At 25.4% G+C, this 14,750-nt stretch overlaps 1 protein-coding gene across 7 annotated transcripts in view; it reads right to left on the bottom strand.

Moving 5' to 3' along the window:
• The window catches only part of LOC136973006 (tyrosine-protein phosphatase non-receptor type 11-like), a 66,374-nt gene that overhangs the window by 6,102 nt on the left and 45,522 nt on the right, over positions 1–14,750 (bottom strand). For 6 of the 7 annotated variants that reach the window (XM_067267686.1, XM_067267687.1, XM_067267685.1 and 3 more), the window contains exons 7-14: positions 14,512–14,591; positions 14,034–14,186; positions 12,484–12,615; positions 9,700–9,851; positions 9,545–9,612; positions 3,430–3,581; positions 238–431; positions 44–160 (exon numbers count right to left, since the gene is read on the bottom strand). In XM_067267686.1, coding sequence (XP_067123787.1) covers positions 61–160; positions 238–431; positions 3,430–3,581; positions 9,545–9,612; positions 9,700–9,851; positions 12,484–12,615; positions 14,034–14,186; positions 14,512–14,591 — 1,031 coding nt within the window. In that variant the 3' untranslated portion in view covers positions 44–60. The remainder of the gene's footprint in view (positions 1–43; positions 161–237; positions 432–3,429; positions 3,582–9,544; positions 9,613–9,699; positions 9,852–12,483; positions 12,616–14,033; positions 14,187–14,511; positions 14,592–14,750) is intronic. The other variant, XM_067267689.1, reaches the window with a different exon arrangement.

Below are 14,750 nucleotides of genomic sequence, written 5' to 3'. Positions count from 1 at the left end.
TATTAAGAATTCCATTTAAATAAATTTCAATTTATGATTTTACCTGCATATCAGTGGTTGTCATGATTTATGTGAAAGTTGTGATGGGTTACTGGATGATTTTTCATTCACAACCAAATTTTCATATTTTTCCCACAGAGAATCTTTGGGAGATGTAATGCTAAAAATTTATAATTAAATAAGATATTAATTATTTTACCACAAGATACATTATTGAAGAGATAAATTTCTTTTTACCTAGTTAGTGATTCATTAATAGTTTTTGGTGGAAGAGGAGGTTTCTGATTGTCAGCATTCTGAAGTAATTGTGCAGTTGAAGAAGTGATGCTAAGAGAAGAAGCAGATCGAGGGGTTTTTACTAAATCTGCTAAGCCAGCAACTTCATAAGTATACATTATATTAGTATATTCTCTTCCTAACTGCAGGCTTTTCTAAATAAATAAAAAGTATTCTGATTTGTCAATATGAAATTTAAATAAAAAATGAATTTCATAACAACTTGGAAATAAATAAAAACAAATATAGAATTTTTACTTAAAAGAAATTTTACAATTGTAAAAACTTCTTTAGGTTTTTAAATGTTTTAATGAAACATGATAAAAATTAACATTTAGAATTGAAAATATTAAATCACAAAAATATGTTTAAAACACTTTTGTTTCTATTAACCAATTTAAATAGAAATAAATAACATGTTCATACAAAAATTATGTTTTAGATTTAAAAAGAATGTATAAACATTTATTTTTTAGTGACTTGGAAGGAATAATATTGCTTTTTCTTTCCTGATTAATTCACTATTTCTGAAAGAATTATCTAAGATTATTTAAAATAAATATATCTAATAGTTTATATCAGTCATTCTCAATCTTTCTGAAGCAAGAGAACACCATTCATATACTTTTTATTATGAGGAGCATTAGCATCAATATATTCAAAAACTGATAAGCAATTCCATGCTTACTACTCTCATGAAAGAATAAAACAATAACTTAAACTTTATTATATTAAATAAAATAGTAAAAATGGAATCATCTATGAATAAATTGTTATACATTGGAATAAATTTGCAATGAAAACTTTAAAAAAATTTTTTGTGGAAAACTTGGGGCTAATTTACAGAATACCTGTGTTCTGCAGAACATATGTTGAGAACTACTAGTTTATATCTTTAAGCCTTCATATTATAAAGCTTTTTTAAATAAAATTGTATGTAAAATACTTTATACTATTATTTTATTTATTTTCATATTAAAATTTATTTTGTAGAACAAAAAATAGCCAAATTTTAAAAAATTATCTGCTTATTCCTAAAATAAACAAGTTAATTTTTTAATAATAACTTATTCTATCATCATTTATTAATGGAAATAACTGCAAAATCCTTATTAACATTTAACAAAAACATTCATTAAAAAATATTTTTTAAATATTTCAAATCATCATGTAATCAAATATTTTTGATTGGCATTTTATTTTAATACACTGGGTAATTGGTTAACAAAAATCGGATAATAAACAATTTTGCAAAAGATTTTTATGTTTGAACAAGAAACACATGTTCGGATAACAAACATGAACACCTCACAGAACAAACACAAGAAGAAATGATGTAAAATAATGAGTATCGATTGGTCTTCCCTTGTCTCCAGGCAACAATTCGAAACTTTTTGGAGCGCGGGAAATGTTGACATCGACACTCAACCCGGTATATACTGATCAGATAGTATTCCGAACTTTGAAACTCTCCCTTGTAATTCCAGCCTTTATTTTTCTGACAGAAACAATTCTTTTATATTATTCATGAGACTGTCAGGTGGGCACTCATTAAGTTTTGTGTCAGTTTTAATTTTCAAAAAAGAGTATAATAGTAAAGGTAGAGAGTGGGTGGGCAGAAGATGGCTGATGTTGCTGGGCAGTATGGCTTGAACAGGTCTACAGTAGGCTACAGTTCCATCTTATCTAAGCAAGGTACAGCATAATCAAGAAGACTCAAGCAGCTAAAGGAGTAACGGAAATCATATCTAAGAAATAAAGAACATTGAAGAGCTCATAATGGAACCTGAAACTGATCTGTTGACAGAATAACACCAAGAAACTTGGCAAGATATATTTTCTTCTGAAAAAAGAGGATTAATGCTGATATCTGCTATTAAACATCTTTTGAAGAAGTGGGAGGATGTCAGAACAACAGTCTTAGAATGGCATCCAAACCAGGTTGAGGTTAATAGGTTCAGGGATCTCTACAGTTACAATGCTATTAATTACTTCTGAAAAATCCTGAAGAAGAGAGAAAAGCAATTGAAATTAGACAGATTCTTTAATCCCCACAAACGGGAAAAACATGACTAATAAAAATGCAAGACTGTGTATGTATGTATGTATGTATTTTTATTATTATATATAAATAAACATAGTAAGAAAGTATATATTTTTTTTATTTTTTGGGGTCTCCAGAACGAATTAATCAAATTTCCATAAAAACCTATGATAAATCAAAAATCGGTTAATGAACAATTCGGAGAGCGAACAAAGTCTTGGAACGGATTATGTTCATTCGTTAACTGATCACCCACTGTACTTTTTTGTAGCACTAAAAAAATATTCTAAAAAATTTAAATTTAAAAAAAACCAGTAAAACTTTTTATGTTCACAGATAATTTAATCACTATTATTACAAAATATATATATATACACAGGGTGGGCCAGCGCTCGGACAGGTCGATTTTACTCTCGAGGGGACATCTTTTGCAATAAAGTTTTTGCGATTCTGAATACAACAGACGACAAAAAATTTTAAAAACTCATTTATTTTGTATTAACTAAACAAACATTTATTTCGAAAAAAATTGTTTGTTTAGTTAATATTCAAAATCGAAAAAACTTTATTGCATAAGATGTGCCCTCGACAGTAAAATCGACCTGTCCGAGCGCTTTGCTTGGACGAACACGAACACTCTGCCATTTCGTTTTCGCTGGCCCACCCTGTATATGAAATTTTAGATAATAAAGACTATTTCAGTAAAAAAACATCAAGAATAAAATATCACTATAAATAAAGATATTTTGTTACTTGAACACTAAAAGAAAAATAAACAAATCCATAAAATTTAGTACATAACAGAATTATCAAAGGATATAAAACAACATAGCATTGTCTTATTTCCTTTAAAAATAAGATGGAGCTGAAGTTTAATAGTAGGATGTTAGCATAAAAATATTTTTGCCTGTTTTCTCTAAGAACATAAAAGTTATCCTTTTGCTAAAAATTTATTTTAAAAAAATGTAAAATTTTATCTACCTACCATTTTCATATTATTTTGTTTGTTTTCCTGACTTTAATATAATTAATTAACTCATATTAAATTATTATTAAAAACTATTAATATTCTTTAAGATTATAAAACATTCCAAAACTCTTTAATTTACCTGTTCTGCCTGCATTATTTGTAAAACAGTGTCAATATAATGTAGTACTGCTAAATACACAAATTTATACTGAGCTTCAGTCTGAACCATTCCTGACCTTTGACAGCGCACCATTTGTATTGTTCTTTGGATATCTAATTCACAATCTAATCCTGCAGAAGATTTAAATCAAACTTGTTAGTATCTTAAGTATAAAATCTGGTATATTAATATATCATTTTTAAAATTATATAATCAAATAATTAAGTATATGTCTGAATCATATTATAATTACAATACAATCAGTTCTCAATAAGACAAACTATTTTCAGGAACATTGCCAATTTGCTATACATTTAATGCTAATAACATTTGATAAAGTGAAAATTTCAATAACTGTTCATTCAAGACAAACATAATAATATAATGTTTTGATAAGGTGAACTTCTAAATTTGGCATCTACTCTTTTAAATTTGTAATTATAAATTTGGTATTGATACTTTTGAGAAATTTTCAAATGTTGGAATTCATTAGACCACTCTCTCAATTAACCAAATGTTTGCACAGTACTCCAGTTGGTGTAAGGGTCAATTTTTTTTTGTAAGTAACTAGTTGGTGGTGATTTAAGCACTGATTGGCTTTTACCTACAAAGACTAAGTCTGTTTCGATGAATAAGATATTTGTTACAACCCCGTATTTTTAAATTTACTAACAAAACTCCTCCTTTCCATGTTAAGTCTATGGGAGACTTTTCTTTTGTTCATTTGACAATAAAATCCTAGTTAGCATGCCTGTTGGGCTCTAATTGGTATATTATAGCTAAATGAGTATCCTTTAACCAATAAGCATCAACTTGGGTTTGTGGGGTGGGAACTTTCTTGGAAAAAGTTATACCAACTCGGAGCTACATTGTCAGCTACAAACATAAACAAACAATTATAAATCATTATTCTTATCTATGTTTCAGCTTGAATTTAATAAATATTTATGTATATTTATCCCATTTAACAAATAAGCATGTTGAGCTAAGTAAGCTGAGGAAAAAAAAATTACAAGCAATAATCAAACAAGAAAAATTCAATGGAAATAGAATAACAACAGGAGAAGACTATTATATAAAGGATAACAAAATATACACATATGATGCTAATTTGGATAAAATGGTTCAATTAAGTGGTTTTTTTTAGGAACGAACTGACTAACACTTCAGAATTAATAATAAATGGTTTGAAAGGAGTAATAGACAAACAAAATGTTAAAACCAAAAAAAAACAGAAAATTTTGAGCTAGACAATAACAAAGTTGGGAATATAGATAAACAGACTAAGAATAGCAAATTTAATTGAAAATTCCCTTTCAAAAATAATATACTGCAATGATAGCATTAAAATATTTATAGGATTTTGGAATATCCAAGGACTACAAGAAAAACTTTATAGAGATTCTTTAAAAGAATATATGAAAATCCATTCAATTATTGGCTTTATAGAGACATGGATAACCAAAATGAAAGTGGAAGATAAGAAGTATCTAGAACAAGAATACATAGTATTATTTAGCAAGGCACAAAGATGATTCGGTTGACTATCTGGAAGCCTTTTATTGCTAATCAAAAAACAAATTGGTGAGTTATTACAATATTATATAACCGAAAAATTTATATTTACTATAATAAATACTGGGCAGATTTTTAAGTCAATTTGGGGAGATCTGCAAATTGGAATTTTACTCGTATATCTCCCCCTTCAATTGATAAAAAGTCAAGTTTACAAGAAATTCAAAAAAAATCATCATCATACAATGTCTAATTTGATCAATTTGTGGATAACAGGAGGAGATTTCAATGCTTGAATTGGAGAGAAGTTAGATTCAAAATATAAAGGAAGAAATGTCAACATTAATAATTGGAGAGTATCTAAGAACAAAACAGTTAATACAGATGGAAAAACCTACTGGACTTTGCTCAAGAAAATGAATTATTCATTTTAAATGGTAGGTTTAACAGTGATTTCCCTTCCGAATATACTTTTGTAGCACATATGGGTAAATCTATAATAGCCTATATTATTTACTCTGAATTTGTTTTAGATCAGTGTATAATGATGACGGTACTAAACTTAGATGATTCAGATCATTTTCTGATACAATTGGGATTAAGAGGAAATATAGAAAGAAAAAAACAAATTTCAGATATCTATACAAAATCATGAATTACCGTATTTTACGGACTATAAGATGCACCTGAATTTTGGAGGCAATTTTTCGAAGAAAAAAGTGCGTCTTATAGTCTGTAAAATACGGTAATTAAGGATAAAGGTCAAAAATTTAATAAACAGAGGTTTTTAAGAGAAATTGAAGATAATACTTATGATATACTATTACAGGAAGAGAATAAAAACCAATAAATAATTATAATAATCTAATGGTGTTACTAGAATCCTATCGGTTTAAGAGGTGTAAAAAAATTATGATACCAAAATTTAAACAAAGCTGGCATGATAACAAATGTTACTATTACAAAATTAAAAAACAGAAGTCTGCAACAATTTAGAAAAACAAACTCAGAACAATCACTGCAAAAATATCTAGAAAATAAGAGAATATACAGAAATTATATAAAAGCAAAAAAGAAAAAATATTTCTCCGAAGTAAGTGATTCATTAATAAAATTAAAAGATACCAAATTATTCTGGAACACCATAAATAAAACACCTTTTTGTAGGCCATTTTCAAAAACTATCAAAAAATTGCTGGTTCCATTTGACAGTTGGTACTAATATTTTAAAAAATTTTCAGACAATTATTTATGTAAAAACAGAATGATTATTATTGATAATATCCAATCAATGAATAAACCATATGAAGAAGTATTCAATGTAGACCAATATTAAAAAATTAAAAGAAAAGACAGCTCCAGGCTATGATTCCATTCCCAATTTTATAATATAAAGTTTACCAATGAATATCATTAATTATTTACCTAGACAATTTAATGATCTATACAATTTAGGTAAGATTCAAAATGATTGGAATAAAGTTATTCTTTATATGTTATTCAAAAAAGGTGAGAGAAAACGGCCAAATAATTATGGACCAATAGCACTGTCTGGTTTTTGTGAATTGTTTACTTCACTTTTATTGACAAGGTTTAATGATTGGATTGAAAGGAATAATTATAAAAATTATACACAATTCACATTTATTAAAAATGGGGGCACTCAAATGGCTCTCTTTATCCTGATTGCAATAATTCAATTACAACTATGTAAAAAATGGCATAAGATAAAAATTTCTTACTAGACTATACAATAAATGAGTCCATTTCGATCCGTCCCTTCACATGCTTTCGTAGAGGTATTAACAAATCTACAGCGAAACTGTCCTTTTATTTGAGGCTACTGTCCGCCGAAAAATGTAAAAAGGTTAAAATTCCTCTAGCGGTGGCTTACATAATCTTTAAAAATAAATTATTACATTAGAAATAGCCGGGATGATTTCATATTTAAAGAATAAAAATTTCTTACTAGACTATACAATAAATGAGTCCATTTCTTGCGTGTGAGCCGTCCGTTGAACGGGCACACGCAAGAAATGGACTCATTTATTGTATAGTCTAGTAAGAAATTTTTATTCTTTAAATATGAAATCGTCCTGGCTATTTCTAATGTAATGGCATAAGATGTTTGCTTTATTTCTAGATATCGTAAAAGCTTATGATTCAGTGATTACCTCAAATTTACAAAAGAAAATGGCTAAATATCAGGCAGAAGATGATCGTATAAAAATAATAGGATTATTATTTGGCCATTATTAAGTGATGATCAGGCAAGATAATTTTCAATGGCCGGCTTTCGATATTGACCATGGCCTATTACAAGGTAATCTCTGGTCACCACATCTGTTTAATTTCTATATGTTCAATTTTAATGACTGTTTTAACAGAGAAGATGGTTTTATATTCAAGAAGCAAGTAACACATTCAATATCTTATGCAGACAATATAGTTATTACTGCCTTGACAGCCACTGCTTTATGTAGAAAGAAGCATGCTTTGAATAAGTATTGTGAAAAACTAAAATTAAAAATCAACCATAGTAAATCTGTAATAATCTTTCGAAATGGAACCAGACTTTCTAAGAAACATGTCTTTTTATCTCACCAACAAAAAATTAAAAATAATTCAAGAGATCAAATTTCTGGGAATTATTTTAACACCCACATTGTTGTTTGAAAAATAATACAAAAAGACCATGACCAAATCCAACACACTGATTAATAACATGGTGAAATTATTTACTAAAATTAAATTGAAGAATATTATAGTTTAAAATAAAACTATTTAACTCAATTATTATGAATTTTATGGGATATGCTTCACTGATCTGGAGCCTAACTAATTATCAGAAGCTAGGAATTCAAAATAAATTTATTTGCAAAATTTTCTCATTAGAATACAAAACTCCCAGAAATGCTCTTATATTAGAATTAAACAGATTCAAACTGTGCCCATTTTTTATAAAAAGACTTATTAAATTATTTTCTAAGATAAGAGATTGTGAAATATTATCAGCTAAACTACTAAGATTATTATACTAAAAAATGTGTACTGATGCTCAGAGAAAAAACTGGGTAAGTCAAATATCAAATATATTCAACAGCTATGGATTTTCAATACATCCCTTTTTGGAGAAAATTGACATGAGCGAACTACTCAGTGTACAATTGATACAAAATGTCTGAAATTTCTCTGTCTCAAGATATTAATGATATTAATAACTGGAAAAACCATGAATGGTACAATTTAATCTTAGAATACCCATACATCAACAGTTATAACCTTAGAATAACCATACAGCAACAGTTTCAAACCTAGCCTTTAACATAAAAAAAGTTCTTCATTCAGTTAAGATTAAATAACGAGATAACAACAATCAATAACAATATTTATGATTTATCAAACTGTTACTACTTTAGATGCAGAGATACATGTTCCAAAATCCATATGTTTTGTATATGTAAAAGGCCCAAGACTTGTGAGACAGATATAACCTCCGTGCATTGAACAAAGTCACCAATGAAAAAAATTATGTATTCCTTTTCATACAGCAAAAATTGTAACTATATACAATTTATATAATTATGCTCAAAATTGATTGTAATTGTGTAATATTACATGTAAACTTAATTAAGTTAATATTAAAAATATACATTAATGCTAATAATGTTGTGTAAGAAGTAAATTGTACAGGAGATAATGTGATAATATACGTTAAAACTAACTGTTGTTTTTTTTTACTAATTGGAACACTCTGTTGTAACAGGTAACAACCTATTACGAATAAAGGTGCTTGATTGATATTAATTTGAAAAAATTTTAAAGATAAAAATATACAGTAGACCCCCTATAACATGGGTTCATATAACACAGATTCGTATAACACGGCAAAAAAATTGCAATTGTGTTCATGTAACATGCTAAAAGAGACTCATATAACACGGTAAAACGTCATTGCCGACTCGTGTCGTGACAGGATTGGTCGAATCTGGACCAATAGTGGATATTGTACAAACCATTCAGTTTAAACGAGCACTGAACATACTAAAAAACATTTATTATTCAACGACCATAAAAATTATATTTTTATTAATGATGTCTCCAAAGTTAAGTTATTTTTCTGCGAAAAATTCGCTGATCAGGAAGCACGCGCCCGCCGTTCAATGAGCCACTCCGCAATGAAAACAAGCTTAAGCAATGGTGTCATCAAACGGTGCACACTCAGCAAGTAATCCTACAATTTTTTGTTTATAGCATAGTTTATATGGATTATTCCCAAAAAGTTATATGTGATTTGGAAATGTTGAGTCAAATTAGTCTAGAATCGATTAATTTTATGGAAGAAAACCTTTCAAACTGCCGTAACCCCTAAACTGCACATGTGCCGGGCTGTGATTGGCTCACATATTTTTAAATGACTTGTACAACACGAATTCATATAACACGGAACTTATCTACCGTGTTATAGGAGGCTCTACTGTAGTTAAATAAAAACATTCAATGAATGTAAGTTTTAAATTAATATTATTTTTTCAAATAACTTTAAGATAAGGTCTTGATAAAGAAAAGTATATTTTACCTTGTTTTTTTATCCTATCAACCATCATATCTATCACAATAAAAGTTCCAGTTCTTCCAATACCAGCACTATGTAATTGAAAAAAATATTGAAATAAATATAGTCAAGCCTGTCATTTATTTATTTAAGTTACTAAAAACAGAAAGTAAAATAACCTGCAATGTACAATAATTGGTCCAGCATTAGGAATTGAATCTTGTCGACAGTTAACATCATGAAGAAAATTTAAAACACAACCAGGATCAGAAGGAACTCCATGATCAGGCCAAGCAGTAAAATGATAATGATATATTGTCCTTGATTCTGACTATAAATATTAATTTAATTTTTCAGTACACTTAAGTATTATTAATTATACACAAATTTTGATAAAAGTTTATAACAACAACAATAAAGCTACATTTTAGAACCTCAAATTTTACAGAATAAACAACAGAATTCATAAATTTTCATCTACAGTAATTACAAAAAATAAATTCATAATAATCAATTAAAATATTTGAATGTATTATATATACAGGATTTCAACATTATATAACAAAGACTATTTTTATTAGTAAAGGTTACTGAAATTTTAGTCTTTTGTTTTAAATTGACTTTAAACTTTTATAACTGATCTTATCTATTTCAATAAAATACCAATTTCTCAATGTCACTGTTATTATATAACATAAAAAAATTATTTGAAAAAGTCTTCTAAATAAAAGTATAATTTAAATATATTGTTCTCAAATTAATTTTAAAATATTTTTTTTAAAATTTATTTAATTTAATAAATGTTTTATTGTTATTTTTATTATATCAAATAAACATTAAATTTATTCAATAAGTATTTTAATAATATTTGATAAGAAACCATACAATATTTTGCTTATATTATTAATCTTTTCAATCATGCATATCAGGAATTAGAAAAAATAGAAAATTTAAAATTATTGACTTTTTAATAATTCAATTAAAAAAGAAAAAATCTCAAGTTCTTTGTAGATATTTTTTTAAATCTACAGATAAGTAGCTATGTTTGCAAGATCAAAAACATTTTTAATCCAATAAAAAAAAAAAATAAAATCAAAAACTACATATATAGTCATAGTCATAATTGGATCTAAAGAATAAAAATTTAAATGAATTTAATACAGAAATAACGATAATTTTAGAAAAAAACCAAAGTATATTTTATCATAAACACAAAATAATACTGACTAAAATAAAAACATATATACTGTATAAAACTTCAAATGAAATATAATAATAATGCAAGAATAAACCCATTATGTAATTTACAAACAACACAAAACTATTATTTAATAAAGAATTTCCATGATGTAATAATTCAATATATTATTCTTAATAGCAATTAGAAGTTTTTTATTTTTTGATGTGGCATAGTTCTGAAAACTTAGGATATATTCTTTTTTCTTGACTGGTTATACCTTACTATTTTCTTAGTCATTGTCCATGCTATCTAAAAGCTCTTTAATTAAAATTTTAAATAATTTAAATATAAAAATAAATCAATAAAATTTATTCAAAAATAGAACAAAACAAGATCTTTTATTTAATAAAAAAAAAAAAAAAAATAGTATCTTTCAAATTTTTACAATAAATTTCAGTAAAAGTTAAATATCAGTAGATAATTGATGGACCTATTGCAAAATTAAAAAATTTTAATGTTTATAAGTGCATATTTATACGTAATTTATTTGTAGGTTTAAAATTTTACCCTTTAAATATTTATTATGCATATCAATAAAATTTTACTTGTTGATTCTTTTTATTATATTACTAATCTAAATATTCTGCTGTACAAAAAGATATAAAATTATTTAATATTCTTCATTTGGTGAAATTAATGATGATATATATGATATTTTTATATAAATATAATATTTATTATAAATAGCTCTTCATAACTCTTTTGAAAACTTTTCATGATGTTAAAACCATAAGAAACAATTGAATCTAAAAAATTTTTGCATTAAATACATATATTAAATATCATACTTATATTTAAATATATTATTTTCATATTTTGTTTTATTTTTTTGTAAAAGAAATAATTAAATAAATTTGATTATATTGTAAAATACAGTTGAATCTCATTAATTGTCAGAAAATTTTTAAGAAAAACTCTCTCTCATACTTTTAAACAATGCAAATATAAGAACTGAAAAAGTTCCTATACTGAAATTTCCAACTTGTGTGCATATTAACTAAGAAAATTTGAAAAGATAATTTTTGGTTTACATTACAAGAAGGGATTTTTCTGTGGGTAGTGATATAATAATATATTATTATTTTACTTTAAAACAAACAATCAAAAACAACAGTGTCCAAAATTATAATAATATAAATTTTACAATATACAGTTTTTGTTTTTTAATCAATCAAATAAATAAAATTAGAATGAAATATCAAGACATAATAACGGCTAAAAGTCAAATTAAAAACTTAAAGTGATTTCATATAAAATATTTTTTAAATTAATAAAATAAACAAGTTCAAAATATTTTAAAAACTGTTTTTCAAAAACTTATGATTAAAGTTTAAAATGATTAAATTGTTTTAAACTGTACTTATTCATCACGAAGAGAAGTTAAAATCAAAAACACTTAAATTTGAATTGTATTTTAAAGTTTTTCAAGAAAGTTGCTGAATTTATTATAAAAACTTAAATCACAAATTACTATATAATACAAAATGAACAACAAATGTTTGATGTATTTTAAATTTTATCATACACCAAACATTTTTTTTATTACAGAACTCATAAAACATTAGAGATAATAAAAAATGTTGCTTAATCTTACATTTATCTCTCACTTTGTAAAATATTTCTATAAATATGTAACATTTTAAAAATTTAATTGAACTATACACAAAAATATTATACAGAATGATTTTTTAAACAAATCGTTTTCCTTTAGATAAAATATTACCTCATTTTCTTTAGTTACTTCAAACTCTCTTAACGTATAATCAACAGTAGGTGATTCAACAATGCCTTTTATTGTAATTTTTCCAGCTTGCTTTACTTCATCAACATCGGGCCAGTATTTTGCACATTTATTCTAAAATATAAATCATTTATTATTTATAATATGGAAAAAATAGTTAATTTTTTCAAATAAAAATATAAATAATAGTTCTTACTATATTCATCATTACATATATATGACAATTTGTAGCCCAAAACTATAATTAAATATGTGACTTTGCAACAGCAATGAACAGACAAAATAATTGAAGTCATGGACATTTTATTTATACTGAAAATTAGTTCACAAATAATTATGGTATGAATAAAGAATGTTCAGTAGTTTATAATAACAAGATGGCAAATAACACTGGATTTTAAAAATTTATAGAGTAGACAACAATAAAAATGTTTTACCAAACAAACTATCAGGAAAAGAGTAAAATGGATAATATATGGCATAAAAATATTAAATTAAATATTTTATAGTATTTGCAATACTGATCAGAAAGATACTAAAACAACATGTCTGACTAAAAAAGGATCATCATCTAAGTATTCCTCTCTAGTTTTGATGATTCTTATTATCATCAAAAACTAAGAGACTTTAACTAACCAAAGTGAAATTAGTGTGAAACCAAGAAAATTATATTATTAAGAAAATTATTAAAAATTAAATTTTTTATTTTTACTCTTTTTAAAGTTGCTTTTGTTAGTTTGGGTTTGATTATGAAATATATTGCAAAAGTATATTTGTAATCTCTTTGTTTTGTTTAAATTTTAAATCATTTTATAAAAAATGTTTACAGTAACTGATTTTTACAATTCTCTTGTTGTTATTGATTTTCTTATTTTATCTTACTTTATCTTGTAGAGAATGAATCAAAATAAATAATTTCATATTATCCACAATACAAAGATATTCTCTATTTAAAAGTACTTTTACTTTTTTGCAAGTGTTCTGTATTTCACATCACTTTGATATTCTTCAATGTAGAACATCAGCATGATGTAAAATATGGAATAACAATAATGACAATAACCATCATAGCCTAAGACAATTATGAGCCAAGTGAAAAAAGATAAAGTTATTATTAAGTCCAAGAAAGAATAAAATATCATTCCTGACAGAAGTCATTTATATTAAGATTAACAATGAATGCAGCATTTCCATATTAAAATTTGTAACTGTATGGAATTAAGTCATTCCTTACCTACAACAATTATAATTCTCTGCAACATTTTGTACAAGAAAAAAAAATTTAAATACTATAAAATTTGTTTATTTTAATTTAAATCATCATTCAAATTTGTTGCATATTTTCAAACTTTAATTGAAGAAGATTTACTTGCTAAAAAGCAAAAGTATTTTTAATTAAAGAATCTCTTTTTATCATAGACAATATGAAATTATTCCTCTTTTTATTTTATAATTATTATTAATAGGTATTTTTAAAAAAATGAAAATTATCTGCAACTCAATGTTATTTGTTATCAAAGCATTTAACTAACCTTTCCTCTTTCAACCTCTCTGGTAGTCATAACAATTACTCTACTATTTAATTGCCAAACCATCCACCAAAAATCTCCTAGAGTGTTAGTCAATGTTCCCTGAGTGGCAACATAGTATTTTCTTTCAGAATCCAAACTGCTATCATTGTCAGGCTAAAGAAATCCAAAATTAAAAAATTAAGCTTTTTAATTTTCCAAGCACAAAATCAGAAAGTTCATATCAATGCAAGTCTTGTCAAATTTATTTATTTTTCTATGCATTTTGTAACCAGGGTGTTGAAAAAACCAAGAATAAAAAATAAATATTGCCTTAATACATACTTTCTACTTTTATGATAAAAAATTAAAAAGCTTAAATATTAAATAAAATGTGATTCTAGTTATTTATAAAAAAAAGTTTTATTGATCTAATTCAAAATTTATATATTATTTTTTACTTCAATATATTTTATAAAATACAAAGTATTAGAAATTATACCCTAATAAAATTTGCATTAATGTAGTCAGAACCTTGAACATTTGGATCAACTCCCTCTAACATAACTCGTGTATGGTCAACTGTAAAATAAAATTGAAAATAAATATATTTAATATCATCAATAATTAAACTTATAAATTAAAATATATATTTACAAAAATTGTAAACCATCAGTATCTTTGCATATAATAATACTCAAATTCTAAAATTTATTTAACAAAGTAAAGTAATCTTTAGTA

Source organism: Centruroides vittatus, unplaced genomic scaffold, assembly GCF_030686945.1.
Source record: "Centruroides vittatus isolate TY-2023 unplaced genomic scaffold, ASM3068694v2 contig_3071, whole genome shotgun sequence".
Classification (NCBI taxonomy): domain Eukaryota; kingdom Metazoa; phylum Arthropoda; class Arachnida; order Scorpiones; family Buthidae; genus Centruroides; species Centruroides vittatus.
The sequence above is the reverse complement of the archived record's forward strand: the minus strand, read 5'-3'. Positions and strand labels throughout refer to the sequence as shown.